General features: G+C 32.0%; 1 protein-coding gene across 1 annotated transcript; it reads right to left on the bottom strand.

Annotated features, from left to right (window-relative positions):
* Positions 1–5705: 5705 nt before the first annotated feature.
* Positions 5706–8862, bottom strand: LOC105619274 (oxidative stress-responsive serine-rich protein 1). The gene is made up of 2 exons (XM_012200802.1): positions 8786–8862; positions 5706–6426 (listed from the first exon to the last, which is right to left on the bottom strand). Exons 1-2 carry the CDS (start codon positions 8860–8862, stop codon positions 5706–5708), a joined length of 798 nt encoding a protein of 265 aa, XP_012056192.1.
* Positions 8863–16804: the final 7942 nt, after the last annotated feature.

Here is a 16804-nt window from a genome sequence, read left to right as displayed (position 1 = left end):
TAGTAAGTAATAGTATATATATATATATAGTATATATATATATAGTATATATATATATATATATATATATATATATATATATATATATATATATATATATATACAGAGTGAAAAAAAAGAGAGAAAAATGAGGGGAGTGTATGCGTGTGCGTGTAGCGCGTATTGTGAATTTGTGACTTGTCACACAAGAGCATGTTGTATTTATATTTTATTGACCTCGGATCACGATTACATCCGAATTTTCCTAAAGTCCAGTTTTTGGATACATAGTCCTCGAGGCAGATTTTCGTACGTACCCTTTATGACGAAATGCTATCATGAACGCATGATTTTTCAAGAGCTGAACATATATGAAATAAGATGTTTACATGCATGAATTTCTTACATGTATTTGTCCGCTGAGAAAGGAGCTCGAGAAAAGAATTCTCATATGGAACGGTTACTGCGCACAAACTGCGTGAAGTTTATAACGTTTTCGAGTACAGTAAGTTTGAACCTAAGTCGGACGTTAAATCGAGTTTAATGTCGTCATATGCTCTATTTTGATTTGTGATTGGACGAGATCATGATACTTTCGGGTTGATGGATCATGTACCCGGGTTGAGTTCAAATCCATTGCACTCGAAACGCTATTATTTTCGAGACGATATTAATGTTTGACGATTTATTCCTCCTAAGTGTTAAGAGTCATGTGTACGAGTTTACGTGCGCTTGCCTGTTATTGCTACGCAATAATTTCATTCGGTTGTAAAACGCACGCAAATGGACAATGAGATGCATCCACTTGGACTTCGAAGAAAGTTACGATGCTCAATCGAGAGTTTTATCTCATGAGAACGACTTTCAGTAATAACTTGTTAACTTATTTACTGAGAATAATCTGAATGACAGAAACTCTCGAATGTGCACACAGCCAAACGTGTCTGCCAAAAACAGATCCGATCAGATTGTATTTACGATTGTATCCGCTTTCTATTGATCTTTTTTTTTATAGTTCTTTTTTAATGTAGCATCGATTTGCATTTAATACCTGTGTTTTCACGCGTGTAATTTATATATCCAATTGGATAATATATCCGATTTAAATATCCTGCAAAAACACAGTGAATACCTCGCACAAATTTATGTTACTTTTTATTTCGGCAGTCGCTGTATGTTGAATTGACGCTCTTTCGCGAAGTACCATTGGTCTTGTTGAAAAGAAAAAAAACAAGGATATAAAAATTAGATGAGGAAGGTGAGAAAGTTACTAATATCCGGATAAATGCGAATGCGTGAATGCGTTTCAGGGCAAAAAAGAAAGAGAAAAGAAAAATATTCCGAATCCCGTGATGTAAATCGACACGATGGGTTTCACGTCGGGGTAAATCGGAAATGCATTTTCGGATAAACTTAAGTCATCGATGTTATTCGTACAAAGTGTCTGAAAAATTGTAAATTTTTCTACTTAAAGAAGGGAAATACAAACGACGGATTAGAGTAGGAATTACTTAGACGATAAGCGTGACAGTCTCGTTGGCGGATTGGCGACTTTGCTCTCTTCGCGGTGCTCGAAAAAAATCTATTCTCGTGAATCATCTCTGATTCTCCAGGAGGATTCAACGTCGTCCCCGCGAGGTACGTTATGCACGCGAGACTCGAAGATTAAGTCGATTGCACCAACTTCGGTTAGCCCCAGCTCTGGTTACCGTCATATTTTTTTGAATACTCTTTAATTTTAATCAAACATTTAACCTTTCAAAAGGTAAAAATAAAAAATACAGACATATATGAAACAGAATCTTAATGAACAGTGTAAAAGATAAGTGTTTTACTGCTAAATGCAATCAAGCTATGCATTTTGTTAATAAAGTGCTCATTGGAAGAATAAATAAAATCTTACCATTAGTATAAAAATTTTAATTGGTATTGCCATCTTTGCTTCTCGACTTTGTGGGTAGACTGAACAGATAATCTGAAAAGGATGGCGAATAGTTAATTGGAATTATCCAACTGATTGTTGATGCAATCAGCTGAGTCATACAAGTGTAACGATTACGTCACAGTTGATTGTGTGACGATTAATTTTTTCCTTTATCTGCGTTATAATTGAAATATTTAATGTTGATTTGAAATGTTTAATTGGTAATTAAAGTAAGATGACCAAAGATGATACAAAGAGAAAATATTATATATTATATGACATTTAAGGAGGTCTCACGTTTGATGAAATATAAGACAAGTGTATAATATACATATAATACAAATGTTAATAATATCTAGAAAAAATTTCATTGACTCTTACCGTATCATTATGAAGATATTTAATTCTAAATTTATAGAATTTTACAAGTTGAAAGTATAATCTTATTCTATAAGTTATTCTCTTTTACGACACTTGTAAGACAATAATTTAAAAATCATTATAATTATAAAGTAAACACTTTGTTCCCATAAAGTTTCATTTAAACTGATCGTACAGTTTACAAGAAATGTATATTCTTTAATGAAAAAAGTTAGAATATATGTCAAATAGACGATGCGTATATCATCAAATGAGCATCTTACAACTTTTATTTTGTCATTTTGAAAATATTTAGTAACATATAAAATTAACAATAATTATGTATAATGACATAAGATATTGTTAGTAATCTTTTTATTCCATTATTTTAATTGTTTTACGTATTATTATGAATAAATTATCTAATTATCTTGACTAGGAAGTAGTGCGAGAATCTCCTTAAAATGTTTTCTCATCATACATACGTATTAATCATACGTATAAATTTTTCCTTTTTTACCTCTTTCTATAGCATAATAGACATGATTCATAAAGAAACAAAAAATTTACCAGAGTTAACTGACAAGATTGTGGGTGCAATCGATTTTGAATGTATACATTTTATTGTGTCACGATAAACGCGATGAGCCATTACGATACGATAGATATTAGTAATTAAAGTGAAAACAAAATGTGAGTGCATTGCGCGCATGCGAGCGTAGAAAATTGTTACATCCGTATCAGCGTGATCCTCTTTTCATGTGTATTTTACTGCGAGAGAGCATTATGAGCAATAACGCGGTAAACCTATATACATATACACCAATTATTGTATGATAAGTTTAAACATTGCTGCAATATCAATCTCATGTCTTCATGTAGCAGAATGTAACAGAAAAAGTGATACATCAAATACCATCTTATTAAAAAAATGAAATAAAGAACAATCATTATTAATGACTGTCTAAGTGACAGCTAATAACATGATATTAATGACTGATATTAATGATTTAATACAGTATCGATATAATATTAATTATATTAATTAATAGATATATTATTGTGGAAGTATATATTGAAATAATTGTAATGTAACTAAAGAAATCTAAACGTCGTTTTCTGGACGTCCCTTTTTGTGGATAAATTATATATATTTGTAAAACATAATTGACATAATATCTGACACATTCAGCTGTTGTCTGACTATTATAGTCAAATGTCTGGAAGATTCTTTTTTGAATTACTCTTTGCATCATCAATAGAACTCCTACGTTGTTTGGATAAATTTTGATATTGCGGCAGTTCTTATTTTATGTAGATCTTAGAATCCGTAAGAGAAATCCTCACCGCGATGTTTACATGATACGTAGCATAAATATTTCCAATAAAATTAAAACGACATCGCATGGAAGAGTGCGCGTGAAAAGGTGTTCACGTTTACGTAGCGTTAGAGAGTAGGTGTATTACGTCCAGTACATTTTTTCTATGAGCGTTTTATACCGATGATAAACTTGTTTTCTCATGATAAACGATCACTTGGAAATTTCGCTGATGATGATAATAATTATCATGATCGCTGCCGTAGGTCATAGATTTATAAAAAAAAAAAGACATAGGGTTTGAACTAATGCGAGCTCAACGAGAATAATCGATAATAGAAAAGTCTCAATAACATCGTAAGAATATCTAAAAGGCTGAATAATTGAAGAATTAAAACACCTTTTAGACGTATCTTCGGATGTTTTTCGGACTTTCAAAAGAAAACGATGGTTTTGAGCGAAGCGTTCGCGTTATATGGTATATATATTCGCGTAGACTGTTTTATTCGGATCACATTTGGACCATGTATTTACAAATTATTATGGTAAAGGCATCGTGGCCTTTTTCCACTGGATATAGAGACTGATATTGTTTTTTAAATAAAGCCCATGTGCTATTGGGAATTTTACGTCCGACCGTTTGCAAAATCTCGAAATAAATTTTTTTTTTTCTAAATCCGATAGCTCTATAACGTATGCTTCATCGATCGCACAACTGTACATAATAATATTTTGATTGATCGAGCAAAGTAGCACGAGAATTAAAATTGTTTATACAGATGAGGAAGACGTACTCTCTAAATATCAGATGTCGTAAATTTCCATTAATTTGCAAATAAACATTTCTTTTAAATCTTTAGTGTGATCATCAGTAATTAATTTCCGCACGATTGATAACGTGATTGTGCGTGTCGGGAATTTACTCAAGAAATACCTCGGACGTATCGTTCCCGCATCCTTTATTTGCAAATGTTTGCGATGTTTAAATTATACGGAGACCTAAGAAAGAGCGAGATCAGCGGTACATGCATATTGTACTTAAATGAAAATTATGCTTTTAATTAATCGTGGATTTCGCGATATCTTTTTGGAGACAGTGTGCTCGTTCGTGGTCCCCCAGTCAAATTTTCGGTAAATCTGTGATATAGGGACAGATTCCCTCTTTCTCTATCTCTCTCTCTTTCATGTGTTTTGATACAAAAGATCGACTGTGTCGTCTCATGGCGACCACGAGAGTACTGTGTCCACCAAAGGAGGATAATTATTCATGATTATTGATATACTTGTTTACAGAACAGAGTCGTCTCACGTGATGCGCACACCAAAATATTTTCTTGTCCGGCATTCTTACGTTCGAATTTTCTTCACATCATATATCACTGCGCGTCAACGTGCGTTCTCATTCGTATTGTACCTAAAGCGAAAACGATCAATACACTGTTGTCATTGTTTATATACCAAAGCTTATTATCATTAAGTAACTTAACGATTACTTTGTGTTATTATTATATTAATTGTCGTAAGCCTATGCAGATAAATATATTATGTATCATATTAATGTTGCACTTTCATTAGCGCCCTATATAGGAATTTTCTTTGTTTGATTAGGATATTTTAATTTGTTCTTTAAATAATAAAGCGCACGCGAAAATGCGTAAATGTATGTATAAAAATAGATTGTATAGATGCATTTATACTACGAATTCAATTCATACAATTTATTCTAAAACCAATTATTCTTCTCTCGTAATACAAAAGTTTCTTTTAAATACAGATAATATAATATATTCCTTTTTCCCTTTTATACATTAAAGAAACCAAATATCATGTGCAAAGATGATGTAAAAAAAGGAAAGAATGCAAAAGAAAGTATGATATATCTCGCTGCACTTTTCCGAATATTTATACAAAATAGCTCAACAATTTCGGAACTATACACAATTAGAGCGAGAATTTCTGCCGATGTGTTATTAGTATGTTAAAAAAATAATTTAGGAAATTAAATTAGTCACGTAAACAAAGAGATGCAGTATATAGAGAATAAAATTTACACAGCACATAACTGTGTGTACAAAAAAAAGTCTGCATCCGGTGTAAGCATAATTCAAGATACTTTACAATTATTAAGTGTACATCATCTCCGCCATATGTGACATCTTCTTTGGAATATGAACGAACTCTTCGAAATAACCAGCGAGTTCGCCGATTGTGACGTCGCTCGATAAGGGCGGCGATATTCGCGCCTGGACTGAACAAGTGTTCGGTGAACTCGATAATTGTTGTTGGCCAGATGAGTTACCAGTAGCATCCGATTGTCCATTGCTCGTTGTCGTTCTCTGGTCTCCGCCACCCGGACCAGGACCTCTTTTTAAGTTCGGCATCGTGTTACTGCGAGCTCGGTGGAAACCGCTTGCACTCTCGCAGTCGTCATCCTGAATACTAGTGTCGTCCTTGACCAGCCTATTGTCTTTACTGATATTCAGCGCCTTGAAGTCCTTCATGACCGAATTGTGGTCGATCATCTTGGAATTTTTATTGGGAATACTGAGCTTACACGTGTTCTTAAACAGCGTATCCACTGGATTATCACTAGAACCGCTATTTCCGGGAGCGCTTAACTTTAGAATGGCCTCCCTTAGGATGGTGCTCCTCTTGGTTTTCTCGATTGTTCTCTCGTTCTTAGACGGCTTAAAATTCGTTGTACTCTTGATTCCCCTTGGGTTGACTGGGAACGTAGTAGGCCTGTTAGGCATTGATCTTCTTCGAAATAAACAGTTGCTGCTAGAATTTTTGCCGTATACCCTGAATAGATTCATCGGCTTCGATTTGTCCGCCATTGCAATGCTGAAAGAACAAACCGTTATATTAAAAAATAATTGTGTCATGTGTGAAAATATAAAATGCGCTAAAATGTCACCTCCGTGATTTTTGCTCTTTAAACAAAAGCTTTGCTTCTTTCTTTTGAATATATTTGCGTATATAATGCACAGATTATAATGCGCAGAATATTTTAAACTACATTATAATAAAAATTAAAAAATGAAAGCTTACAGTATTACAAGCAAAACTTGGTGAAAACATACAAGTTCTATCCAATCGTGCTAACCACATAGTTGATATAACATTATTACATTCACAAGCCTTGCAAAGAATTCATTTGACTGTATCCTCCCGGCGATTTGTCTCTCTTAAATCGACTATTCGATACTATACTAAGTTGTTATTTCCAGCATCACAGGTTTAAAAATAGAGCGTCTAAATGTTTCTCCCGATAGAATCGAGCCGACTTCACTCGACTTCATCCGTCGACGAATCGAGAATCCGATCGCGCAATCGACGATTTCTGATGGACGACGAAATGCATGCATTGTAAATACATACCGTCGTGTTACTAGCCGACCTTGACCGCGATTACGACAAATACAGCCTCGAAGCATTTCGATAACTCGATTGGCTAATAGGAGATACGGCGATTGACAAAGAAACTCGACTGCTAGGGATAGTGACGATTGATAAATCACATCTTTATTGTCATCGATATTAACTCGTCACTGTCGCAACTTATAGCTTTGCAATCAAAACATTTAGTACTTCAGAAGTAAACAACGTTGATTGAATCTCAGTAAGTATCATATTCATTGATAAGTTTCAATTTACATCGCGCTATAATGCTATTTAATACTGTAAATGCAGCGTTGAATAAAACTCGAATAATTTTTTAAATCCCAACATTAATTTTTTATTAATATTTTTAAACCCATAAACCCATAAAATTAAGCTCATTGATTTTTGCATGAGTATTCGCGAACAATAGTTAGCTTACTTCTATCTTATCTAAAATATGTGTTACTTAATGTTTGTTTTTTATTCTTGCATTCTCTGAACTGGTACACACGATGTAATAAGTTGAAATGAAACAAATATACATTTTTTCACCTGTGTACTAGTCTAGAGAGCGTAAGAATAAAAAACAAACATATTATTACACTAGACTACACTAGAACTTTTCTTGCTTTTGCCAAATTTCAATGTTATTTTACATTAACTCTAGAATGCTATTACTATTGATTGAATATTGCTATCAATATATAAATTTTACATATAAAAAATAGGCCATTCTTAACTAATGTAAGTAAACTTTTCATACATTTCACAATTTTAAAGACAAAATATTTATAATCTAGACTTTTATATAAATACAAATAATTTAATTAACTTAAAAGGAGAGAAAAAATAACACTTCAAAAAATAACACTATTAAATTCAATCTTGAAATGATGGAATGTGTAGTTCAATTTTATGGTTGTTTTTTCTCACTTAATAAAATATATAACACAAAACAATAGCACAAAACTATTTAAAAATGAAATCACGCTTCATGTTGCAAAATTGAAGTCCAAACTGATTTATAATGAACAGAATTTGGAAAAGCTCATCTTTGCTTGTCTTAGCTTTTGATATGGAAGAATGCAACTTCTAAAAAGTATATTTGTGTTGATCATACTTCTTGTACTCAATACCTTTTGCTCGTTTTCTTTTCAATGTCCATAAACACTGTTTATATCATTTTAATTTTAAAAGCAAAAATTTTGAAGCTTTCAAGCAACACAAACAAATCTAAAGATCACTCAAGGCATAGCTTACAATTAGTGCTCCATGACTTTGCTCATTTGTACATAAAATTTATATATTGACAGTATTTTAGAATTTACAAAAGTGTACAATTCAATTAAAAATCAGATACATTTATAGTCAATTTTCTGAATAATTAATCCAAGTAAATATCTAAAATACATAATAATAATGTTGCTGTCACTCTAACATGCAAAGGAATTTAATTAACAAATTTTCGGGTATGATGCAATTTGTCACAAGTCATGGTGAGGCTGCAGTAACTACAAGATTGCTGTCAATCAAAATCACAGACGCTTATCAGTATCGTAGGTATCTGAAAATCATCAATTCACGACGTCGAAAAGGGACGCTTTAAATCAATCTGCAATCTACGTCATTGTCTTAAAGCTCGACAGGGACGTTTAAAAGTTAAACACCTGCCAATGTATCGCTTCACAGGACACGAAAGCACAAGAAACGTTCTCGACTTTGGAAGAGCGCGTCCCTTCTAGGCGTTGTGCTGACGTATACGGTGTTTACGCATTTCTACGCAGTCGAGAACGGTCGAAAACAACAGAGCGACGCTTACTGGGGACAACTCGTTGATCGACGGTCAATCTCGAGCCTCTGCAGACAAGCCGGCAGCACGTCGTCTTCGTCGCCCATACTCGTCGAGGGTTGCTGTCAGCGATGGCGCAGCATCAGGCCGATGGACGGGTGCGTCGTGCGCGTGAGAATCCAGGAAACGAGCGCAGCAAGGCTTGGCTAGGTTAGAACTGTGCAGTCGACGACGATGACGACACAAAGTGCAATCGCGCGACGGCGATAGCGCGCGTATGTGGATGACAGATCGCTCAGCGGCTGATGCGTGATTCCGTCTCCGTTACTTCCTCGCCTCGGCCTCCTGTACCTCCTTAATCTTCTTTCGTCTTTCAATTAGAGATGCAAACCACCTCGTAAACGGCGTCGTTGTGATAAAACAAACGCCGGGATACGTCGCGATTCTCGTGTGGCACTCGACCATGCATAGACAGATCTGCGGATCAATTGGTTTGACGTCGCGATAGCTAAGGTAAATAAACACCGCTACTGCGCGGGACTAAGGATCAGCGGCAACTATCCGCGAAAGAAAGCTCTCCAGAGGGCGCCATGTTCGAGATTCACGCGAAACTGTCGCGATTGTCGCCACGAGCGCGCCATCCGATTGTCCACGTCGCTAATTGGTCAATTCGACACGGCAGCTTCTGACTGGTTGGTTGTGTGGAAAAGATCCAAGATTGTTTTGAGTAACAGTGCGATCGATAATGTGGATCAATCAGAATCCTTCTTTTGTCAATATGTTTTGTTTGAGAAACACCTGCGAGAATCTTTGAGCTTTGGAAAATTCTCAAAAGTCATTTTCTATCTTTTCCGTTGGAATAAAAGATAATGATAAAGATAGATAGAGTATAGGTTTCGATCGAATCATCGATTACAAGTAAGTTGATATGAGTAAGATTTATGACGTGAGATATAATCAAGGCATGCGTTTGTGTTTGAAATTTAGCGAAAGAGCACAGAAAACTTCACAACGGTGATTAAGTATAATTGTCATGCGAGATTTTTATTTTAAATATCAAATAATAAGAATATTCGTATCATTCTCGATTTATATGAATTCTATGAATTTGTTTTTTTTTTCTATAAATTGTTACAACAATTGGCAGTAAATTTTCATCTGCGTCATTATACACATATTATTAACTTCAGATGATCTGATTTGATGATTCTATGCAATTTTATATAATCCCCTTTTTTATATTTTATTTTTAGCATGAAAAATTGCGTCAACTTTTGTGATACCTGATATTTTGCATGATAAAAAAATTAACGCGTTAATTTTTAATATTATATATTTAATTATTGTATACAAATATTATAGTGTATAAATATATAAGTATACAAATATATAAATCAATCATATTATTGTAATCTTTGTGAGTCAAAACACCTTGCGCTGACAGTTACTTTCGCAATACAAAGTGGAGAAAACGAGAGAATCGTAATCAGAATCACGGAAAAGAGAATTAATTAATTCGACTATCTGTTTAACACACAAATTTTATTATAAAATTAAATTTTTTTTTATTCTAATATTGCTAACAGAAAAAAACAATAGTAGTTTTAATTTTTTACTCTTTTCTTTTGAGAAGATAGATTCCCATAGAAATAATCTATAAGAAACGATCTAAAGAAGAGATCTCGAAAAGAGAGAGACACTTAAGTAACCTGGCAGTTTTAGAATAACACTTGAGAAGAGCGATTCTAATCGGGAGAGTCCGCGTAATAAATCAATCTATGTATAAAATTCCATGATTCTCGTGGGCGAGCCTCGCTACATGCTGACGCATTCTCAGCCTAGCTTTATTTTAGCATACGGCTGAAATATTTACGAATTCCCGCTGCTGGAGAGCATTGAGCGAGAGGAAACGGCTGGCCACCTTTATTTATCGCTAAAAGCGAGTGTTCCATCGCGAAATTGTTTCCAGTACCTATCGTTCGTAGACACGCGATACCATTGGCGTGAATTGGAACACTTATGCCCGTATAATCAGATCTTGTACTTAAGGTTTCCTTAAATTTATCTTTAGATACTCAGCCAATGAAATAATTCGTATAGTATCTGAAGATAAATTTAAGGAAGCCTTAAATATAAGGCTTGACTATGAATACGGGCATTAAATATTCGCAATGATATTTGGATACTCTCTCAGATATTGAAATGAAAAAATACTAAGACTTTTATTCTGTATTCAAATTGTGTATAATTTAATATTTAAGATGTGAAGAAAATTTACAATTCCACATTATATAAAAAATTTCAAAGCGGACGGAAAATAAATGTTTCTCTATTCGTTAAAAATAAAAGTAACATCCGAGATTTTCATTTAACTTTTTTAGAAAATGCTGAGAAAGAAGGTTTAAATCTTACAAAAAAATATTTTGAAAGAAAAGGAAATCTTAAGTAGCCCAAATACTTCTATGTTTAAAACTTATATGAACAAAGAATACTGGTCTCCTGTTGTTAACTTATTCAGATTTCATAAAACTTGTGCTTTTCACAGTTTAGGAGTATGTGATCATAAGCTTTTTCTGGACATTTAAGAAAATATCTTTCAAACTTATAATCTAAATTCGCAAAAATCCGCGCGTTTCGATGCATCTGATTAATTACTATTATCATATATCGCATTATACATAGTCTTTTTTCTATAGCTAAACTAGTATACACTTCTAGAATTTATTATTAAAATGAAATAGATATTCATTTTAATAATAAATTCTAAAAGTATAACTTTAATGATATTTGGTGAAAGTGAAAAAGAAAGTCATAATACACTCTAATGTAGGAATAAAAAATAGAAATCTCACAAAACTCCTCCTTAAAGAATAACGAATTAAAAAAATTATCAGGGCGGTGTTCGGAAATTTAGCTGTTTAATCAGTTAGAAATGTGTCTTGGCGCCGAGCCAAAATCTCGTCTACGTTAATATGCGACAAAATTTTTGAAGTTTGACTGTGACATGAGATAGATGTACGTTGCACCTACGCGTATCCGTTGCACTGGCCAGGAAGCAGTCACCAGATCGCCGGTCACCGGAACGCCACGCGTACGTTATTCTTACGGTAAATTTATATTTCCACAGTTATGTTCGGATACTCTTTATGGCTCACATACGCGCTGCATTTACTTCTTCGGATCGCGATTATTTCGTATTCCGCCGATATACTCCACTGATACACTCAAATGTGATGTGATTAATGTTTGAAAGTTGTTTGTTAAATAAATATAAATTGAATTATCTTATCAAATATATCATGATATTTCATGCGCATAAATAATTTATGGCTTTAAAATTAGACGGGACGTTCATATAAATAATTTATATATAGTATACATCTAAAACTTAAAAATATTTCAAGTTCTTTTAAATTTAAATTCAAATTTAATTTCAAGTTTTAAATTTAAATTTTGTAATTCAAAATTTTTAATTGATTGAGTCTTAATTTTTTTTATATCATTCGAACATATATTTGTTTCAAGATGGTTAACTGATTGGTAACTTTTCTATCAGTAGTAACAAAAAAACGATTAAAAATTTATTTTGTTTATTCTCTGCAAAATATCTAGGAAATATCTGGATATATCATTCGTTTTTAAAATATGTATTACGACTTATGATATATATAAAATTAAAAATAAATTCATTTATAAAAAGATATTTTGTTTATTAAGAAAAATATATCGAGAGAAAGAAATTAAAATTTTACTGATTATTATGAGATATATTAATTTTACTTAAAATATTTATGAAGAAGATTTAGTACTACAATTAAAAATAATATTATACTTTTATATATGTATAAATTAAAGAGACTATTAAATCAGGCAGAATTATTATCCGGAAGTTGCCGATGCAAAACGGACGTGACGGCACACGAGATGGCGATATGTCTACATTTTGACACATATCCGCCGCTACAAATATAGTGAGCTAATTAGAGAATCGGGAGTACGCTTACAACCGGATACAGCAGGATGTAACATCGAGTTAGGATTATCCGGATAAGCGTCGCGACTGTGGACGTGAATGACCCCGCGCTCTCTCGCTCTTTCATAATAATCATAATTTTCCCATCCAACGAACTATAATTACCCGAACGCGTACACGCGATTCCGTCTCATAGTGTTCGCCTTCCGCGACGCTCGGAATCACAACGCGCATTTGCCTGGTGTAATTGCAGCTGCGGTCACAATTTATGGACATCAATTTCCGACGTTCCCACGACAACTTACTCCCTCATGAATCATTCCCTTTTCTTTACATATCGGATCAGCGAATATCGAATCGTGCGAAAGACATAACTTTATTGCGTTTTGTCATCTGGTTAAATTTTTTCAAATCGAATAAATAACCAACTCTTAAATGAAATGATTGATCTCTTAGATATCTACTATATTTAACTATCTATATATATTCTAGTAAACAAGTTGACGTTATTTGTCGTCATTTTGACGTCAAAATAATGATAGATAACGTTAGCTTGTTTTGCTAATATAAATATTAGAAATGTTTAGCTAATATAAATATTTGTCGAGATAAAGTGAAATAAAGAGGTAACCATTTCTGTCGAAAAGTTTAAATATTCAATTTTTATGAGTTTTAAGAAAACTGGAAATCTTGCACGCGGATTAAGGTAAACCGGATTATTTCGATGAGAAAAGTTAAAAGAACTTTTTAATTTGAGAATTGATATTCATATTATGTCATACTTAATTTCAACAACGAGATATAAGTATTAATTACATCTTTCAAAATAAACTTCTTTTTTGAACTTGTGCAAATTTCTGAAATGCAGTAATTATTTTATTTAATATTTGATTTATTATTAAAATATAATTATCGCACACTGAACTTATAATATATTTTCTAATTTTATAAAATATTACATATATACGTACATATGTTGCCCCTCACAGTGATCTTTATTTACTTGATTCTTGTTTACTCCTCTCGGAATATGACTCAGAATATCACTCCTCTCAGAATATGACATCAAATGCAAGAAGACACATAATAAAAATTTTTGCGAATTATTTTTGAATAGAAAAATATTTTTCAATAAAACAACATTTACAATTAGTAATAAACTCATAAAATATATATATATCAAAAATTATCTTCTTGTTTTTGAGAGAAATTGAATCATATTTATTTCTATGTATATAAGATGTCTCTAAATTCCCGCATACGGAATACAAGACGTGATACTTTATGATACTTTATGATAAAACAAACTTTTTCCTTTAATAAAATTGCGTCCGACAAATAATTTTTAGAGGAAAGTAGGTTGAAATTATACGAGTAAACGTAAAAATTATTTATTGAATGTAATTTTACTACAAGAAAAAGTAATTCATTTTAGCATAAAAAATAACTTTTTCCTTTAACAAATTTGTATCCGACAAATAGTTTTACAAAGAGCAGATTGAAGTTAACAAATAAGCGCAAAAATTATTTATCGGACGAATTTTGTTAAGAAGAAAAGATGTTTTAGCATAAAATATCACGTCTTGTACCACGTATGTGGGAATTTAGAGACACCCTGTATATTAATAATGAAAGTTTATCATAGCTGTGAATTCATCTTCAGCTTAATTCATCTCTTTTTTGACTGCATAATTTATTTCTAGATATATGATTATTTATTAATTAACGAAACAAAAAAAATTTTTGATATATATTTTACAAATCGATTTTATTGATGGTAAACATCGTTTTATTGAAATATTACATACATATTTCTGTGTTAAAACATTTTGAATTTTTATTTTTTTAGAATTTTTATTATGTATCTCCTCACTTCTGACGTCATAATTTGAAATAGTCTGGGTTGGGTAGTAATTAGTTAAAACGTTAAAAGTTAAAAAAAAGTTAAAAAGTTAATAACTTTTAACTTAACTTAGTTAATTTTAAATGCATTAAATTTTAAGTTAACTAAATTACTTTTAAATGTTAATTTTTTTTTAAGTTAACAAATTTTTTATCTTTTTTAAATATTATAATATCTTAGAAAAATAAGATATAGTAAGACTAAGGCTGTATATTCGTAATCTGTTCATATTTTAAGACTATCTTAAGTAATTTCTTAAGATGCTAATACAGTCCTCTGATTGATTTATGCGGTTATGCCTTATGCCATAAGCCTTAATCCGGATTTACAATAGATGTTTTAAACCTTAAGTCATAATTGATCAATTACAATCAAATATTCTTCTTGCATTCGATTGTAATTGGTCAATTTCTTATGGCTTAAGACTTATTAAAAAGTAAAAATCTATGAATCTATTTGGCTATCGCAAATCGCGCTGATGCCGAAGCCATTAACGCTCATGCGCTTTAAGCACATCAGCATCCAATGCAGCCATAGTTTATTAAATTATATCATGTGAATAAAAAAATAAAAATTTAATTTACTTAATAATCTATATTGTAGTTATTTAATCTCATTTTAAGAAAAATTAGGATATTTTGACCTAAAAAATTTTTTTCAAAATTATTTTAACTTAATTTTAATTAATTTTTTAACTTAAGTTAATATTGCCTTAACTTACGTTAAGTTAATTTTTTATTCCTTCAGCTTTTAACTTAACTTTATTAATTTTGTAAAGCCATTAACTTTAACTTTATTCAGTTAAAAAAAACATTAACTTATCCAACCCTGAAAATAGTAGTAGTGAGCAAAGAAACCTTAATAAAATAAACATCTGATAAAAACATCTGATAAAAAAGCTATATGAATATCTTAATAAAATATCTTAATAAAATCGTTAAAAATCGTTAAGCGTTTTTCTCAATGCAACAAGGAATACAGAAAAATGCGCCTTACAACAATCACCGCGTTAAAATCGCAATGAATGGAAGCCCGTTTCCGCGTCTGACGAAAAAACTAAACTTGTGGAAACTCGGTACCACACTCATCCTACCCATCTTTTCGCGTTTGTCATGCCGACGTTGCCATAACCAAAAGGTTCACGATCCACTGATGATATTTACGAGGAACACGCTGGCACGCGTATAAGAAAGCTGGCAGAAAGCGGGGGCGGCAGACGCGAGAGAAACGATGACAGAAATAATCTTAAGCAACACTGTAGCAGCCATTTGACCCAGCAGCAAGTGAAATCCGCTGCTCCACCGTGTTTCCTTACGTGCTTACTCACTATTTTCCTCGGAACTCGTTGCTGGAATCGTCACGTCGAGAAACACGCAGATCTAATGGGGCATTCAAAGCGCTCCGCATATTGAAGATGTCTCGAGGATGAATGCTGCTTTGCACCTTCAAGCGCGACGTATCGTTGAAAATATTATCATAGTCTGGAAATAATGAAAATACATAGTTAGAGAAGTTCTATTCTTACTTCGTACGACAAATATTATTTGGTATTCAGTTTGAATAATCAATCGAAGTAACATGATGTATCTTGCTTGGAAGAAATGGAAGAAATGAAAGAAATCTCCTGTAAAGAAGAATGTTTATTATGGATTATGATATAGAAAGCAATAACATATAATTATTTTTCAATTTGCAAATGTTGTTTATTATTAAAATAAAATAATATTTATAGAAGTTCCAATAATAAATTTAATATAAGTAAATTGCCTACACTGAAAGAAATACTAAATTTTAATAAATATTTGTTTGAATAGTTCTAAATAAATATTTACTAAATATAAACATATATTTATTGGATATGAAAATCATTAATTTGATTTAATTATATATCATTTTTATTGAGTAAATATTTATTTATTGTAAGTCAATATTTACTTAAAACTATTCAAAGAAATACATATTAAGATTAAGTAAATTTTTTTTTAGTGAGCCTTCGCGAATGTTGATGCGTAATTATATAAATCTTATAAAGCAACAGATACAATTCGCAAACAATTGAGATATATTCACCAAACGAAATAAAACGCAAAAATTTCGATTATGGATTTGTACTTTTTTAAAGTTCTATCTAATATTGCTTGTACTTAATTTTTGTATTGAGAAGGATTTAAAT

The sequence above is a fragment of the Atta cephalotes genome (genome assembly GCF_000143395.1).
Source record: "Atta cephalotes unplaced genomic scaffold scaffold00002, whole genome shotgun sequence".
NCBI classification, from domain to species: Eukaryota; Metazoa; Arthropoda; class Insecta; order Hymenoptera; family Formicidae; genus Atta; species Atta cephalotes.
Note: the sequence above shows the minus strand (reverse complement) of the source record. Positions and strands in the feature narration are given on the sequence as shown.